This window comes from Engystomops pustulosus, chromosome 3 (genome assembly GCF_040894005.1).
Source record: "Engystomops pustulosus chromosome 3, aEngPut4.maternal, whole genome shotgun sequence".
NCBI lineage: Eukaryota > Metazoa > Chordata > Amphibia > Anura > Leptodactylidae > Engystomops > Engystomops pustulosus.
The window spans coordinates 31,947,919-31,966,524 of NC_092413.1; the positions used below are offsets into that span (position 1 = coordinate 31,947,919).

Sequence of the window (18,606 nt, forward strand, 5' to 3'; positions counted from 1 at the left end):
AATTTCAAGGTCTGTAATTTTTGAGACACAAATTTTTTTTTAGGATTTTTAATTAACTGGTGTTTTACTCCATGGAATAAGAATTTGATACAACAGAACTTAAAGGAAACCTGACACCAGGCTTTAACCCATAAACTACCAGCCCCCTCCGGTATGACTCTTCTCACCCTATTATCACATGAGATGAGTCAAGTTTATTGGGTGCAGGGCGAGTATCACTTCAGAAGTCTGTAAACAGGCAGTACTCCGGTTACGTTCAAGAAAGGTTCCATAGGTTTGTTCTTATGTTGAATGTAAGTCGGAACTGTATATTTCATAATTGTAGTTCCAGACAAAAAATATTTTTTTGCCCCAGTGACAATTGGAGTTTCAAAATTATTTGCTGTAATGGGACCAAGGATTATCAATAAAGCTTCATTACAGACACCTTACAGCTGATCATTGCAGTCTGGGACTATAGTAACATCCAGAGAGCTTCACCAGAGGTCACAGTGGGCAGAGGGGTCCGTCTTTAACTAGGGGTCGTCTGTAAGTCGAGGGTCCTTAAGTAGGGAACTGTATATGGTTGTGGTATATAAAATCCTGTCTCTCACATTTGAAGTCCACATACAACATGTAGGTAGGAAAACATGTAGGACAGGGAGTACAGGACATGTATAATAGTATAGGGCTATATCTTTGACTTATACCTTGTGCAGGGCCTGAAGGGAGGAGCTCCATGTATTATTCAGTTAGGACTGCCTGCACTTGTATGAATATATATCTCACATCCACCAGAATATTACTGCCAATTTTTCATAAGTCAATATTTTTGCAGTCAATTAATTAGTAATTACAAGTAATAAAAAGTCACTGTTCTGTGTATATCACATGTCTGTTATATGTTGGAAGCCTCCTTGGCTATAGGATGATTCATGTTCTGTATGTAAATGTCACCTTTGGAACCGTCAGAATTGTGAATGAAGCTCTGCACTAAAGCACAATCTTTAGGCAGTACAATGGCCTCATAATTACACACTTGTTGCAGTCACAAGCATATTAATAGTTAATTAGCTAATAATTGTTACCTGCCTGCATGTTATAATGTCACTAAGGACCCAGTTAATGGAGATGGGCAGGGAACAGCAGAGGATTGAACAAATTAACATAGTGTTTTTTTTTCTTTGCCATCTGAAATTTTCCCACCACTACTAGATAAGAATCACCTATGTCTCTGTTCTGGGCTGCACAATGTTGGCTCCTTAGAGTGACTGTCTAGTCTGAGAAATTATAAGAAATGCTATTTCCTCATGGGAAAAGGTGGCACATATATCAGGAAGGTGGCAACAGAAATTTCCAAATTCGTCTATTCCTCGTGAGCACCGTTTCCAACTTACAAGCTGTGGTCGCCTCCCTGGCGCTATGGTTCAGTGTCGCCCATCACCTCCAGAATCTTCATTGTTATAGTGGCACCAAATGTTGTTTAGTGTACAGGGAAGCTGGAAAAAAAAAAGTGGGTAAGAATTGGCAAAAAAAAACCCAGTTTCCCCACTTTCCTACACAATTATGATTTTACAACTTTACGTCTATGGTCCAACTAACACCTTTCCTTTATTCATTTTGGGTCAGTACGATCACAGAGATACCAGATTTATATATCGTATATACTCGAGTATAAGCCGAGTTTTTCAGCACAATTTTTGTGCTGAACATTACCCACTCGGCTTATACTCGGGTATATAAAGAAAATAAACTGAGTACTCACCATTCTGATGCCCCGGGCAGCTCCTCTTCTATCTTTATGCACGCGGCGGGTGCATGGCACGGCCCGGCCAGTGCACTCTGTGATGTCAGCAGCGGTTGGCAGACTATATACTACAGGGGCAGGCTATATACTACAGGGGCAGGCTATATACTACAGGGGCTGGCAGGCTATGTACTACTGGGGACACTGTGACCAATGCATTTCCCACCCTCGGCTTATTCTCGAGTCAATAGGCTTTCCCAGTTTTGGTGGTAACATTAGGTACCTTGGCTTATACTCGAGTATATATGGTAGGTTTTATTATGTTTTCATTCTATAAGGAGTGTACATTTCTTTTGGCCACAAAAAATTCTTAGATTTGCCAGATTCTGACTTCTAACTTTTCCATAGTTCAGTGTCTGGAGCTTTGTAGGATGTCTTGTTTTGCGGGACAAAAGCTCTGTCCACACCTCCTTGAATTAGGTCTTGAGTCCTGAATGGTGACTTTTGTCCTGAATGATTGCGTGGGTTGCCAAACAGAGGGCTCCGAGTGCCACCTCTGCCACTCGTGCCATAGGTTCGCCACCACTGCCCTAGGGGGTCTGATAACTCATACAATACACATGTATTGCAATATATTGTAGATGTACTGCTTCTATATTACAACCCGTCTCAGACGGACTGTTATATAGACATGCTAATGACGTTATGGGAGGCTTTAATAGGCTACCATTGCGTCCTTTCTGATGGTGCTACAGGGGGCGCCAACCAGCATTTAAACATGGCGGCTCCCACAGCGGATCAGTTAGGCGCAAATCAGTTTACGTTTGTATAACGGGAGCCGCACCGATTTTCCTTTCCCTCCCCTGTGATTAGTCCTGGATGGGAGAACTCAATTATAAAGGAACATTTAATCTATGCCCAATTAACTGTTGTAGCATTATATGCAAATCTGTCGTGCTGCCATTAATTAAAGAAATCGGCACATAACTACTCTCCACAGTCCAAGGAAAACTCGCTAATAATAAACCAGAGACCCGGAGAATTCATCCACTTCTCATTCCACGGCTACATTATATATTTGTGTGTTATTACCGCATGTAGTTTCTTGGTATAATTGAATTCTAGAACAGGGATTTTTTTTATTTCCGTTGACGTGTGTTTGTGTGTGGGGGGTTTATCATTATGACGGCTTCTTGCACCAGTTTTTTTTAGACTGTCTTAGGCTACATTCACACCCTGTTGGGGGACATTTCCCAGGAAAAAGATAGGACATGTCCTATCTTGCCCCGTAGTACGGCACTATACGCCATATATTTCTATGCAGAGGGCCGGGTGAGCCCTTCCCCTCTACCATGTGTTAACGTGTGCCCGCCGTTCTACGGTTCGGCAGGCACACGGTTGTCTAAACCTTAGGAAGTTTTTTTTTGCACATCATATATTTTTCTCAGCTTGATAAATGTGCCATCTGAGGTGTTAATGACAGATGCCTGAAGACACCATAGTATGTTCGCTCAGACAGAGGGCATGCACCCATCTAGGTCCACACTGTTACTCACTGACATTCCCCACAACTCCTCCTCTCTCTCTGGGTTTCTGTGCAAGTACCAAATTTATTTTATTGTCTAAAACAAGGGGTTGCTGCCGGCCATTACATTTATAAGGGCAGCACAGCGGCTCAATGGTTAGCACTACAGCCTTGCAGCACTGGGGTCATGGGTTCGAGTTCCATCCAGGTCAACATCTGCAAAGAGTTTGTATGTTCTCTCCGTGTTTGCGTGGGTTTTCCCCGGCTCCTCCGCTTTCCTCCCACGCTCCAAAACATACTGGTGGGTTGATTAGATTGTGATTTCCATGGGGACAAGGACTGATTTGGCTCTATGTAGCGCTGCTTAATCTTTGAGCGCTATATAGATGAAAGAATTATTGTTATATTATGGTGGAGGCTGCTGGGCATTACATGACTGGGGGAGGCTGCGGGCCATTACATGACTGGGGGAGGCTGCCGGGGGAGGCTGCGGGCCATTACATGACTGGGGGAGGCTGCTGGGCAATGCATGACTGGGGGAGGCTGCTGGGCAATGCATGACTGGGGGAGGCTGCTGGGCAATGCATGACTGGGGGAGGCTGCTGGGCAATGCATGACTGGGGGAGGCTGCTGGGCAATGCATGACTGGGGGAGGCTGCTGGGCAATGCATGACTGGGGGAGGCTGCTGGGTAATGCATGACTGGGGGAGGCTGCTGGGTAATGCATGACTGGGGGAGGCTGCTGGCCATTGCATGACTGGGGGAGGCTGCTGGCCATTACATGACTGGGGGAGGCTGCTGGCCATTACATGACTGGGGGAGGCTGCTGGCCATTACATGACTGGGGGAGGCTGCTGGCCATTACATGACTGGGGGAGGCTGCTGGCCATTACATGACTGGGGGAGGCTGCTGGCCATTACATGACTGGGGGAGGCTGCGGGCCATTACATGACTGGGGGAGGCTGCGGGCCATTACATGACTGGGGGAGGCTGCTGGCCATTACATGACTGGGGGAGGCTGCTGGCCATTACATGACTGGGGGAGGCTGCCGGGCCATTTCATGACTGGGGGAGGCTGCCGGGCCATTTCATGACTGGGGGAGGCTGCCGGGCCATTTCATGACTGGGGGAGGCTGCCGGGCCATTTCATGACTGGGGGAGGCTGCCGGGCCATTTCATGACTGGGGGAGGCTGCCGGGCCATTTCATGACTGGGGGAGGCTGCCGGGCCATTTCATGACTGGGGGAGGCTGCCGGGCCATTTCATGACTGGGGGAGGCTGCCGGGCCATTTCATGACTGGGGGAGGCTGCCGGGCCATTTCATGACTGGGGGAGGCTGCCGGGCCATTTCATGACTGGGGGAGGCTGCCGGGCCATTTCATGACTGGGGGAGGCTGCCGGGCCATTACATGACTGGGGGAGGCTGCTGGCCATTACATGACTGGGGGAGGCTGCGGGCCATTACATGACTGGGGGAGGCTGCCGGGCATTTCATTACTGGGGGAGGCTGCCGGGCATTTCATTACTGGGGGAGGCTGCCGGGCATTTCATTACTGGGGGAGGCTGCTACTGTGCGTGTCATTATAAGAGGCGGCTGTGACCAATGCATTTCCCTCCCTAGGCTTATACTCAAGTTTTTCTGTGGTATAATTGGGTTCCTCAGATTCTGACCAGTTTATACTAGAGCATATACTGTACCCCTGTTAAGTGTGTGTTAACAGCAGTTCAAATGTTATCCGAATATTTATGAAAATATGTATGCTTAACAAGAGGCCGCTCCTTACACATAACTACGTAATCACAGGGAACGCAATCATCACTCCGTGCGCCCTGCAGATTATCCTGCTGTTCTGTGATTAATGTGCTGGAAGAAGTTAAATATTATAAATCAAAGTAAAAAATGAATTTACGCTGAAGGTGAATGTCTGCTTTTTTTTTTTTTAACCCTATGGGGCCCATTTATTTCACCCGAATTAGGGTACCAAACGCACTCTAGTATATCCAACTGGAGGCTTTTTATGGCCACTCGCTAACTTTCCCCTCACTACCTTGTGCAGTTACAACCCATTCATAATCAACAAATCGCTATCCAGCTCATTCCTATTATTCAACAGCTCTCCCCCACTGCCTGTATTAAAACCGAACACCCCCTCCCCCCATCCTAGGGTTGCTCAATGGAGGGATGAGACGTATGTAATAATAATTCTTTATTTATATAGCGCACACAGATTATGCAGCGCTGCACAGAGCTTGCCAAATCAGTCCCTGTCCCCAATGGGGCTCACACTCTAATCATCCTACCAGTATGTTTTTGAGTGCGGGAGGAAACCGGAGGACCCGGAGGAAACTCTCGCAAACACGGAGAGAACATACAAACTCTTTGAAGATGTTGACCTGGATGGGATCTGAACCCATGACCCCAGCACTGCAAGATTGTAGTGCTAACCACTGAGCCACATCCCTTGATAAAAAAGCGCAATCGTCAAAGCATGCTACAACATATCTCTCCCTCACCCTAGAAATGTGTATACATGGTTCTTTCTTTACCATTTTATCTTTCCAAATACAAGTTATATTTTAGTGGCGTAAAAGGGTTAAATTTGGCTGATGGCACTTTTTTTTAATTTATTTCTCATATGTGGCACAGTTTTTGTTTTCCCGCATGTGCTGATACCCCCTTACCCCCCCAACCCCCCACCATCTTTAACGTCATCTTTTACATCTTTTTTTTTTTCTTGAGAATCGATTCAGAATTTCAGGATTTTTTTGATGAGAAAATTGCCCGAGGTTTGTTCCAACCCCACAGTGACTTTGTTTCATTTTTTTCTTTTCCAGGAATAGTCAGCATCTCGATGAAGACACTGAATTAAATGATGGCGCTCCCCCCTCTCCAATAACATCTGAAAGAACGGCCGCGTCTCCGCCACGAGCTGAGCCGCCGAGCAGTAAAAGGACTAATGGATGTGATGTGGTGCGCGCTATTTATTTTGTTGCTCTAGAAGGTTTTCTCTTATTCTGTATAAAATGTTTTTGTAAACGAATGTGTAATCGTGTACATAAGGAGGGATCTAATAATAGCAGCAAAAGGTACACAGCCTTTTAACCATTTCACTACCCGGATTCACAGCAGTTGTTGTGCATCAAAGGAAATCTACCATAAAAATCCAGCATGATAAACCAGCGACACAGGCACAGGCACTGTGACTGGGGTAATATTCTAATATTTGTTATCAACTTTTAAAATTATGTTAATGCGCCAGAAGTGCTCTTGGGAAGAGTTACAGCTTCACAGGCTGCTACACTGTTGCAGGAGCACTCCCCCTCCCCTTTCCACTGAGGGAGAGAACAGTGTAACAGCCAGTGAAACTACAGCACGGAGGGGCTCTGGTAAAACCCTCCATAGCCCTTTTGTGAAAGTTGATATTAGAAGTAAGGAGGCCATGAATAATAAATATAAGAAGATTGCCTCCGGTTTAGGATGCTTGAATTTAATGGTAGATTTCCATTAACTTATAAGTTGCTGCACATAAATTCATGCCTGTTCTTAAAGGGGAATTACATTTTTCACCTTTTCCTCATGTTTTTTTAAACTCATTTGTTTATCAATAAAAAATATCCTCCAAATTCATATGCAAATGAGCTCTGATGAGTCTCTTTTTGCTTGAGCCAGAGGCAGAAAAAGATTTATCAGTTTAGGCGGCCCTATGTTGTGCTCTATAGCAACTAGGAACATTCTCTTGATATCATATTAAAGATTAAAAAAAAAATTGCAATTCATAAGCTGCAAAACAAACGCAGCAGTGTTATACTGCTAGCGTTATCGGAATTCTCTGGTAAAGCTATCTAACACTGCTGCGCTGTACACTACAAACGGTGGACCATTCTCAAAGCGGTCTGGGGTATTCATGAGGGGGCCGTCCGAGGTGCTGCCTCTTTCCCTTAATGCCCCGCTCGCTCCTTGGGGCTGTGGTGACTGCCCCGTGTCATGCCTCCAAACCCGGCCCCTCATGAATACTCCGGACCGTTTTGAGAACGGTCCGGCGTTTGTAGTGTAGCAGTATTAGCGTTATTGGAGGTGTCCGATAACGCTAACAGTATAACACTGCTGTGTCTGTTTTAGCAAGCAGCTCCTAGTGCACTTTTTCAGGGTGACAGGTCCTCTTTAAGGACAGAGGCCTCAAGTTGTTTGTCAACCTTTTATGTGTTTTATAGTAAAATATTTTAAGAAAGCAGCAGGCAACAGCTGCCAGAAAGGGGTTAACTGGGAAACATAAAGGGTTAACATATAGGGAGGCGTGTGTGCTGATTTGATTTTATTAAGCAGCTCCTAGTGCTGTTTTTCAGGGTGACAGGTCCTCTTTAAGTTCTTAAAGGCTTCAAGCAGAGACTTTTTAACACACTAAATTTTATAAGATGGCACAGTATTTGGATAATGACTGCAGTGATTTTATTTTTTTGAAATGTTTTCTTTCTTTGCAACAAAATATATTTTCTCACTCCCACTTAATATCATCAAAAACCCATGAACTACATTTTCTTACTCTTTGTATATTGCATCTAACTCTTTCCTCACTTTTCTACATTCTTATATCCTTATCACAGGCAAAAAGTAAATATTCTTCAACAAGCTTAAATGGAAAGCCAAACTTTCCCCTGTTTATGATCCCAGTGCAGACATAAAAACATACAATTGTCAGATAAATAACGGTTACAAGGAATATACACACAATACGTACATAAATAGCTGTAAAAATAAAAGGGAATAAAATGAATAGATCTTTACAACTAAAACGTAGACTTATCCTGCAGGGAGGTTTGTCCAGCCTGTCCAGTGAATGACGCCCCCCCCCATTGACTGACATTGGGCATTTGCATAGCCCCATAATTTATAGTTAGTGTTTTTTTTTTTTCCTTTCTTTTCAGAATGTTTACAGGTTTTTCAAAATTCTACAGGTACCAGACAGCAACACCCGCCACACTCCCCTCATACCCACACAGCTGTAAGAATCTCAAATTTGTGCACTGGGATTCTTTCAGTGCTTCTACACCAGAAAACTGGTGTAGAATTAGTGATAAATCTCCCCCTATGTCGGAGTTATTCCATAGATCCAATGTCCAATCGTATTTTGGTTGCACTTTTGGGCAGGAATGAAACAAAATCAAACTCCCTCAACTTTGCTGATTAGATCATCCATTTGATCCTATGCACAGGACACACGGTGGGCAAGGTCACAAGGGCCATACTTTATGCCTAAACAAACCACCACTGAGTCTTTTTAAGCAACATGGGCCCCTGGGGTCAATGGGCACCAGACATAGTTTCTTTTATGACAGATGCTGTCTGGGTACTGCAGTCTGCAGTGTAATTCAAGGGAACACCCTTCTTTTACCTAAAAATTGTTCCCCTCATATAATCAACTTTATTAGCAAGTCGAGATGGCTGTGGCTTCCTCGAGTTTAATCCAGCGGCTCCTCTCCATGCTTTCTCCTAATGCAGCAGTAATGTCGTGACCAGGGTGACATCATCACAGGTCCTTTAGCCTCCTAACATTACCAAACTGTACACCAAGCATATATCACATGAAATCACAGCATGTTATATTACATGATATCACAACAACTTGCGTGGAGAGGAGTAGAAGACCATGCAGGCTGCTGTGATTTTTTTTTTACCTGATCAGATATGTGCATGGGGTACAGTTTGCTAATGTTAAGAGGCTAAAGGATCTGTGATGAGGTTACCTTGGTCACATGACATTAGGCTACACCCTAACTCGCTCTATAGATCCTTACATAGCAGTCAAGTTTATAACTTTTATTTTATGGGGATGTGAGGGATACAATTTTTAGATAAAAGAAGGGTAGTTACTAGGGCTCTATAGGAACCGGCCACTAGCTGTATTTGTGTAAAAAGTGGTGACAGGTTCCCTTTAAGTAAATGAGGCTTGCACTAGAAAAAGTGCACATACAATAAAAGATTTGTATGTTTTCTGTAATAATGCCGCAGGAATGAATCCAAACATGCTGGAGTCGGGCCTCTGCAGGCGTGACCATAAATATCACTTAAAGGGGGTGTCCAACTAATTCTGTAGAGTCTCTTTAGTCATATATGAGGCCAGGTTGGTGCCCAGATCTTAAATGCACCATGAAGGCGGCATCCTTCCGGGGCAAGGAAGAATTTTTTTCACTTGCCTCTTTAAGGGTAACACAATTACCAATTTATATATTCTGTTAATCTCTACAAATGTATGCACGGTGCAGAAAGCTTAATCCACTCGCCGTGAAACTAGCAGCTTGGCAATTGATAGCGAAGCTCAATTCTCAGAGCTGCAAACCTGTGCCGCTATCATGGCATTACTAAATGGGAAGTGCTGATGCTGACACTTTTATGTGCTACTTATCAGCAGCCTTGGCTTCGGAGTGTCATAATGCAAATGACTTATAGGTCGTCTTCTACAGGATCTGGGATTACATTTTACAATTATATTGATTGCATCTTCGCCTAGACCTTCCTCCGCCGCTCATCCTATACTGACCCTCAGCAGGAACGTCTTCTTCTCCATCAATTCCTGCTCGGCGCTGACATTTGTCTTCTCTCCGAGCATCTGAGGGACAGGAATCGAGGCTGATTACTTGACAGCTCGGAGCCAAGGCCGGTATAATGGAGTCTTGGTGATACTTTGGTTACTTCTTACGTTAGATCAAACGTGGAGGAAGACTGTATAATCCTGTAAATGAAAATGTCACCCTTTCCTCCATGCTTATTACTGGCCCTTTATATCTTCTGTACTCTAGGGCAGTCTCCACACACCATGAAGCAGGGCTGCATCTTTGAGGCTGATTAAACGTTTTATCTAAGGAGATATCACGTTTCCTATCAATTTCTTTCTAAAGAAGTTTCATCTGCATTTATTTAATCTGTCTAATATTGGAAGGAATTTCTTAATAAATATTTCTAGCTTAAATGTAACACTTGTTTTTCAATCTGGTTTAATAGCGCTTGTTTACAGCACTAACACAGCTGTTTGTCTCTATAGTTACAGACTACAAATAAACACTTGAGTGTAGTCTGATCTTGCAGTCATAAAATATTTTGTTAAAGGGACTCTGTCACCGAGTTTTACCCCACTAACCTTCTAGCCATTTTGTTCTATAGTACAGGCGGTCGCCTACTTAAGGACACATGACTTACAGACGACCCCTAGTTAAACACAGACCCCTCTGCCCACTGTGACGTCTGGTGACCTCTCTGGATGTTACTATAGTCCCAGACTGTAATGATCAGCTGTAAGGTGTCTGTAATGAAGTTTAATGGATAATCCTTGGTCCCATTACAGCAAAAAATTTTGAAACTCTAATTGTCCCGGGACAAAAAAAAATAGTCTAGAACTTCAGTTATAAAATATACAGTTTCGACTTACAAATTCAACTTAAGGACAAACCTATGGCTCTTATCTTGTACGTAACGCGGGGACTGACTGTACTTTGTTTTTTGTGTCATATTAAAGAACATTTGCCACCAAGATGAAGGATAGTAAACCAAGCACACTTACATGCAGATGTGTGACGCCTCTGGCAGGATTTGCGCCTTTTTGAACTTCTTCTGCCCATATTTTTACAAAAAAAAAGGCTATACAAATTATGCAAATGAAGCTGAGAGGCTGACCAGAGATACAGGCAGCTAAATATGGATGGAAATGCAAGCTGCATGATCCAGATCCCTCCTATTATATGACTATCAGTATATCCAGCACTGTAGATCACAGGGAAATAAGCCTTCTCTTTAATATGACACAAAAAGCATGTTAACAATCTAAAATCAATGAATCTAAAATGAACTAAACAATGTGAATCCTGTCTGTAAAATGCTGGTTTTACATTCCCACAGTGCATGAGATATTGTAACACTCAGTCATGTGAACAGCCAGACATTTTTCTTTATTGTCTACCTGGCAAGTTTTTTTTAATTTTTTTAATCTCAGTTGGGAATCATCCCAAGTGTTCAGTCTGATGCGTAATTATTTTTTCATTTAAAGGACATCTATCACCAGGTGAAGGATTATAAACCAAGCACACTGACATACTGGTGTGAGCCCCCTCTTGCAGGATCTTCTGTTTTTGTAGCTTCTTAGGCCCTGGTTTTTAAGAAAAAAGGGCTTTAAAAATTATACAAATGAGCCTGAGGGGCTCTAGACTCCATTAACAGCAGATCCTGCGAGAGGGGACACACACCAGTATGTCAGTGTGTTTGCTTTACAATCCTTGATCTTGTGATAGATGTCCTTTTAAATGGTAAATTGTATGGAAGTAAATTGTTATTGTACAGGTTTCACCTAATACAAGTTAATGTTTCCTATATACTGTTAAATAAAGCAAGTAGGTATTATCATAGATTTTTAGTTGAAAATTTGATTTTCTAGTTGCATTCAGTCCTATCTAGACTGTTATAGAGCATGATGAGCTGACATGCTGTACGTAGTACTCTGATTAACGGCCAGTTGAGTAGATTGTACATAGTGTCCTATCTGTAGGCAACATTTTATTGAGCAGGAGGAGCTGCTCACATTTTACATTATCAGATCTATAGATAGTGTTATAGAGCAGGAGGAGCTGAGCAGATTGTACATAGTGTTCTTTCTGCACGCAACATGTTATAGAGCAGGAGGAGCTGAGCAGAGTGTACATAGTGTTCTTTCTGCAAGCAACATGTTATAGAGCAGGAGGAGCTGAGCAGAGTGTACATAGTGTTCTTTCTGCAAGCAACATGTTATAGAGCAGGAGGAGCTGAGCAGAGTGTACATAGTGTTCTTTCTGCAAGCAACATGTTATAGAGCAGGAGGAGCTGAGCAGATTGTACATAGTGTTCTTTCTGCAGGCAACATGTTATAGAGCAAGAGGAGCTTAACAGATTGTATATAGTGTCCTATCTACATGTTATAGAGCAGGATGAGCTGAGCAGATTGTGCAATTGTGTGCTTAAATTTCCACTGCTTTGATGGAAGTACTGAGGGAGCAGTAGGGAGGGTGTGACAGTGTAACATCCTATGAAGCCAGTGGTAATGCCCCCAGAACCCTTCTAAAATCAACTTTTTAAATGATGCTAATTTGCCATGAAGGAAGAATAGAGAATGTGTGACCAGCCCTCTATTATTTTAGTAGTAAATTGGACCTTTTGGTCTTGTTATCAGCCATCCTGCGAAAAGGGGAAACTTTTTTCGAGTATCCATCCCCTTTTTTAGCCATACTGAAATTGAATAGTTCTAGCCAGTTCTTGTTAGTAAATTAATAAAAACCTGTAGTAGTTTCCTATAGCTGAAGTTTGGGGCTGGCGTCGCTCTGAATCTGCATTGTGTTTGCTCGAGGACATCATCGATGGTTTTATATGGAGTTGAGATGAGGTGGTCACACGTTTTGTACTTTTCAGGCCTTTTTTAACTTCTTGGAAACATAATGTTCTCTCTCAGGTATTTTCATCTCTGCTTATTGCTTAGAACAATATACGTACAGAAATCTTAAGTGGATGTAGAGAGCTGAAGATTAGTTATCACTTGTGATTTGTTTTCCATAGCTGCCGTGTAATTGTGCTTGCAGGGTAATATCCATCACCACAAGTGGAGGAACATAAAAGGAGGAAAGCCATGTGTGAAGGATTTAAAATATAACTGTCCAAATAGAATAGTATAAATAGTATATTTAAATCTTACCTGGAAAACAGATACAGATATTGTTAGAGAATCGTCTAGGTGTTTTTCCACCTTTAGCAAGCAATGCCCTCTGCTTTGGTGTCAGTCACTTTGAATTATTGCCATGCAAATTTTTTGTCTTTATTTTACTGCTGCGGTGTACACTAGAAACACTAGACCGAGTTGTAAGCGCTTTGGCGTATTAAAGAGCGGGCAGTCCAAGGTGCTGCTTCACTTCCAGACCGCCCTTCCCACTGCATAGGCCCGCAATGACTACCGAGCTTCATGCGGCAGTCACCGCCCCCCAATCCCAGCTCGTTCCGGCGGTTTCTATTGTGCAGTGTGGCAGTGTCTTCTGGCGTTACCGGAGGTTTCCGATAACGCTACCAGTTTAACACTGCGGCGTCTGTTGTAGCACTAGGAGCTCCTAGTGCCATCCTCTTTAACCTTTGTGCAAAGTAGTTTGCATGGATGACTACGCACAACTCTGCTTCCTACCTAAAATCTGTCTGAGAAAGATTTAAGTGGTGAACTCCCTTTTTCTCTTCATTGAGGAGCCCCTCTACATGCTCCAGTAAAGCAGCCGGCTTAGACATGCCCCCATCATCTCTCAGCAGAATGCTCAGTCACTCCTCCTCCCATCTCACAGCAGACAGTTCAGTCTGATAAAGCTCAGTCTTTTTGCAAGTCACGCCTCCTCCCATCTCGCAGTTTATACAGTTATATACAGTATATAGTTATAGTGCTATATCCTTATTATAACTTCTCAACTGACATAGTCACTATGTAGTGTGAACATAGAAGGGAGCAAAGTGTGAGTGCATTTGGGCAACAGAAAGATGGCGAACAACATGTAACAAGTGCTAAGGAACACCTTACAGCCAAAGTTCTGAATGTAGAAGAAGCTGCAATTTGGAACTGTCATTTTATGAATGACAAAAGAAGCTCAGTGCAAGAAAACACTAAGTACATCTTACTTTACTACAAGAAACATTCGCTCCCAGCTCAAATGTTAACCCTGCACTTAAAGGGAACCTGTCACCAGAGAACTCATTTTCACTAAAGACAGGTTGCAGAAGCCCTTCACACCTGCAGTGCAAAATTGCCTCTCTGCCTTTTCTAAGCATTTGCATTAAAGTATAATTGTGTGTTAGAACTTACCTTGCGCCTTGACAAAATTCTGGGGTCACAGGGGTTGGACTTTGGTTTGAATGCATTTAAAAAAAACAACATGTGACTTGTCTGTGTTACTCACTCCTCAGATCTTAGCCACCACCTTTGTGCTCCTGTACAGCTCCTCCTCCTGCTCCTTCACAGAGGTTACGGCATGGTGAGATGACATCAGTGGAGTGAGAGGAGCTGTACAGGAGCACAAAGGTGGGGCAAAGAGCTGAAGAGTGAGTAACACAGAAAAGTCACAGTCTTTAGTCTTTAGTGAAAATACGGTCCCTGGTGACAGGTTTTCTTTAAGAGCAGAGGCAACATCAGACTCGTGTTTCAGGGCTTTGGTAGGTGGGTAGATCAGCTGTCAGGAACTATAACCATCCCCTCTCTTCTCTTCCTTCTGAGGAACAACGAAGAACTGTAGTCATCAGCTCCCGACTTTGTTGTTAGCTTTTCCTCTGGAATAAATCTTTTCATCAGTTGAGTTGAATGTGCAAATTAATCCAAATAAATTTGATGAATGGCAAAGCCCTAACTGTAATTAGAGTGGAATTTCCCTTGATAACATAATATACTGTGTACAGTAAATTAAATCAAAAGTTTAAAATCACAGTATACCAGCATACAGTGGGTAGGGAAAGTATTCAGACCCCTTTTTTTTCACTCTGTTTCATTGCAACCAATTGGAAAGATTGGAATTGAAAATTTTTTTCTTTTTTTTTCGCTCATTAATGCACACAAACTGAAATATCACATGGTCATAATTATTCAGACCCTTTGCTGTGACACTCAAATTTAACATGCATGCTGTCCGTTTCCTTCTGATCCTCCTTGATGGTTCTACTCCTTCATTGGAGTCCAGCTGAAAGGCTCACGCCTGTCTGTACATGAGTCATAAGGTCTAAGGAATTGCCCAAGGAGCTCAGAGACATAATTGTGACAAGGCACAGATCTTGCCAAGGTTACAAAAGAATTTCTTAATTCCTAAGAGCACCGTGATCTCCATAATCCTTAAATGGAAGAAGTTTTGGATGACCACAACTCTTCTGCAACATGGCCTTCTAGCCAAACTAAGCAATCATGGGAGCAGATCCTTGGTGAGGTAAAGAAGAACCCCAAGATCTCTGTGGCTTATCTCCAGAAATGCAGTAGGGAGATGGGAGAAAGTTCCACAAAGTCCCCTATCACTGCAGCCTCCTCCAGTCAGGGATTTATGGCAGAGTCTTCCGACGGAAGACATATAAAAGCTGCATACAGTGTAAAAAAAAAAAAAACGCTTGAAGCAATCCCAGACTATGACAAATAAGATTCTCTGGTCTGATGAGGCATCTTATTGGCGTTAATGTATATGTGGAGAAAAGGAGGCACTTCTCATTACTTGCCAAATACAATCCCAGCAGTGACACATGGTGGTGGCAGCCATATGCTATGGGGGCAGGTTCCACTGGTTCCAATTGAAGGAAAAAAGAATGCGGCCAAGTACAGAGATATCCTGGAGGAAAACCTCGTCCAGAGTGCTCTGGACCTCCGACTGGGCCAAAGGTTCACCTTCCAACAAGACAATGACCCCAAGCATACAGCTAAAATAACAAAGCAGAGGCTTCAGAACAACTGGACTGGAAATGGTTTCCACCAACGTTCATAATCCAGACTGAGGAACTGGAGAGGATCTGCAAGGAAGAGGCAGAGGATCCCCAAATCCAGGAGTGAGAAACTTGTTGCATCTTCCCAAGAAAACTCCTGGCTCAAAGCTGCTTCTACTCAATACTGAGCAAAGGGTCAATATTTCAGTTTTTCTTGTTTAGTATGTTTAATAAATAAGCAAAAATATCTACATTTCTGTTTTTTTTTTTTACTGTCAAGATTGGGGAGTGTGCATTAATGAGCAAAAAAAAACAACTTTTATTTTATCTTCCCAACTGGCTGCACTGAAGCATATAGTAAAAAATGTAAAGGCGTCTCAATACTTTCCGTACCCACTGTATATCTGTATATGACCGCATATATAATATATAACCAGGAAAGATGTCATAAAAGGAAATGTACCATACAGAATCTACTTCCTGAAGTACATTCTGCACATCCACCTACCTGCTGTGAACTTTGCCACAGTACCTTGCGCAGTAGCTCCCCATCCTCTGCTGCTGCCGGCATCAATGAACGATACCTGCAATGAGCATGTGCAGATCTCCCCCTGCTGTCGGCGGCGCACCAGCGACCACTGCACCTGTGTGGGGTACAAGCAATGGTGAACAGATAATCGGATCTGCAGAGGTTACTGGGGCATCTAGTAGCCTTGGCCTCGGAGCTCCGGAGAATCCTTCACGCCCCATGTGGCATTAGCAGATAATTTGCATATTAATAAAGTAAGATTTATTAAAGCTTCTTACAAGGAGAAGATAAAAACTTTTTGGGGAAGGTGCAGTAAGGTAGAATTTACCGCAGGATATACTTCAGAAAGTGGATTCCTTATGGTAGATCTCCTGTAAATTCCCCATACGTTTCTCCACGCGTGGTCTTCTTAGGGATGGTGTATCTCCCTAATGCTCGCTGTGCATTGTCTGCATTTGAAAGTTTCACAATTTATAAGATGTGTGATCATGGACTTTTTGGCATTTGCATGATTAATAACATCCACCCCAGCGCTTGCCTAGTATGGGGCATGTGTACTCGGTTAATAACATGTTAATCTAAACCCTATTGTTCCTATTCTTCTATGAAATCATTTTAATCAGAATCAATTTTTTTTGCTTTTTTACAGTCCACCGCCCCCAGCTCTAAACATGACGTAGAACCGTCAAAACCAGCGGAAAGGAAACGTGTTCTCCCCAGCTGGATGCTGCAGGGAGAGCTTCCGGTTCAGCCTCTTCCATCCCACGTTGTTACAGCAGGTAGAGTTTCATCTGATTTTCTATTGTCGCTGTTCTGATCCCCAGTGATTGCAGAAGACATTTGTGTGTAATGAGCTTATGCTGGATTCCCAGTAATTGACTACATGTAGAATGCTTTAAAATACATATTGCAGAATGAGATTACTGTTTTCCTACGTGTTTTGGCCAATTATGGGAATGTTTGAAGTCTACTAAATTATATAGAAAATAACGTCAATTAACGGCCATTTCTGTTTCCTGAAGATTTACTTCCAAAGCAACAAGGAAAACAAGGGGTTATTCCCCTGAAAATGTGATGCATGTGACGTTGTGCAGAAGGGTTCTCAAATTAAATCAACTTTTCCAAAAACATCTTCAGTTTATGGGAAACTTGCCAGAGAATTTTTAACCCTTAAAGAGAACCTACCACCACGAATCTACCCATAAAGGTAGATCGGGTGGTAGGTGGATGTAAGGGACTTGAGGATAGCTCTTTTTAGAGCTAATCCTCACGTCCCCGCTAACTTTTGGGAAACTTTATTGACCTAATATGTAAATTCTGTTATGCGGCTACTGGGGCGTGGAGTAGCCGAGCACGAGGCTACACAGCGCGGCTACTCCACGCCCCAGTAGCCACATTACTCCTCCTACCCTGTCGCGTGCAGCGCGCAGCTCCTCGTATCTGCGCGCCCTTGTCCGTCATGATGGCGCATGCGCATGCGCAGAACGCCGGCTGAGCAGTCCCATCTTGCGCAGTAGCCGGCTTGTCGGACGAGGGCTGCGCGCCGCACGCAACAGGGTAGGAGGAGTAATGTGGCTACTGGGGCGTGGAGTAGCCGCGCTGTGTAGCCTCGTGCCGGCTACTCCACGCCCCAGTAGCCGCATAACGAAATTTACATATTAGGTCAATAAAGTTTCCCAAAAGTTAGCGGGGACGTGACGATTAGCTCTAAAAAGAGCTCTCCTCACGTCCCTTACATCCACCTACCACCCAATCTACCTTTATAGGTAGATTTGTGGTGGTAGGTTCCCTTTAAAAGAGGACTTTTGACTACTTCGCACATCTGGAGATTAGCTTTACACAGGTACCGTATATACTCGAGTATAAGCCGACCCGAGTATAAGCCGAGACCCCTAATTTTACCACCAAAAACTGGGAAAAACTACTGACTCGAGTATAAGCCGAGGGTGGGAAATGCATTGGTCAAACCCCCCCAGTAGTATACAGCCTGCCAGCCCCCAGTAGTATACAGCCTGCCAGCCACCAGTAGTATACAGCCTGCCAGCCCCCAGTAGTATACAGCAGCCCCCAGTAGTATACAGCAGCCCCTAGTAGTATACAGCAGCCCACACTAGTATACAGCCAGCCTGCCCCCACGGCCCTTAAAAAAAATAAACTTATATACTCACCCTCCGATGTCAGCGCGACTTACCGATGTCCCCGATGTCAGTCCCGTCTTCTTTCTTCTCTGCGGCTCCTCTTCTCTCTTGCGGCATGGACGCGGCCATCTCTTCTTCTAGCAGGCGCATACTATGACGCGGCCGCTGCTGACGTCATAGTATGCGCGACCACTAAGAAGACATGGCCGCGTCCATGACGGAAGATAGAAGAAAGAAGAAGAGCCGCGGAGAAGAAA

At 43.6% G+C, this 18,606-nt stretch overlaps 1 protein-coding gene across 1 annotated transcript in view; it reads left to right on the top strand.

Moving 5' to 3' along the window:
- The window catches only part of APLF (aprataxin and PNKP like factor), a 137,128-nt gene that overhangs the window by 40,782 nt on the left and 77,740 nt on the right, over nucleotides 1-18,606 (top strand). Inside the window, exons 4-5 of the mRNA XM_072140424.1 lie at nucleotides 6,088-6,223; nucleotides 16,861-16,990. Coding sequence (XP_071996525.1) covers nucleotides 6,088-6,223; nucleotides 16,861-16,990 — 266 coding nt within the window. The remainder of the gene's footprint in view (nucleotides 1-6,087; nucleotides 6,224-16,860; nucleotides 16,991-18,606) is intronic.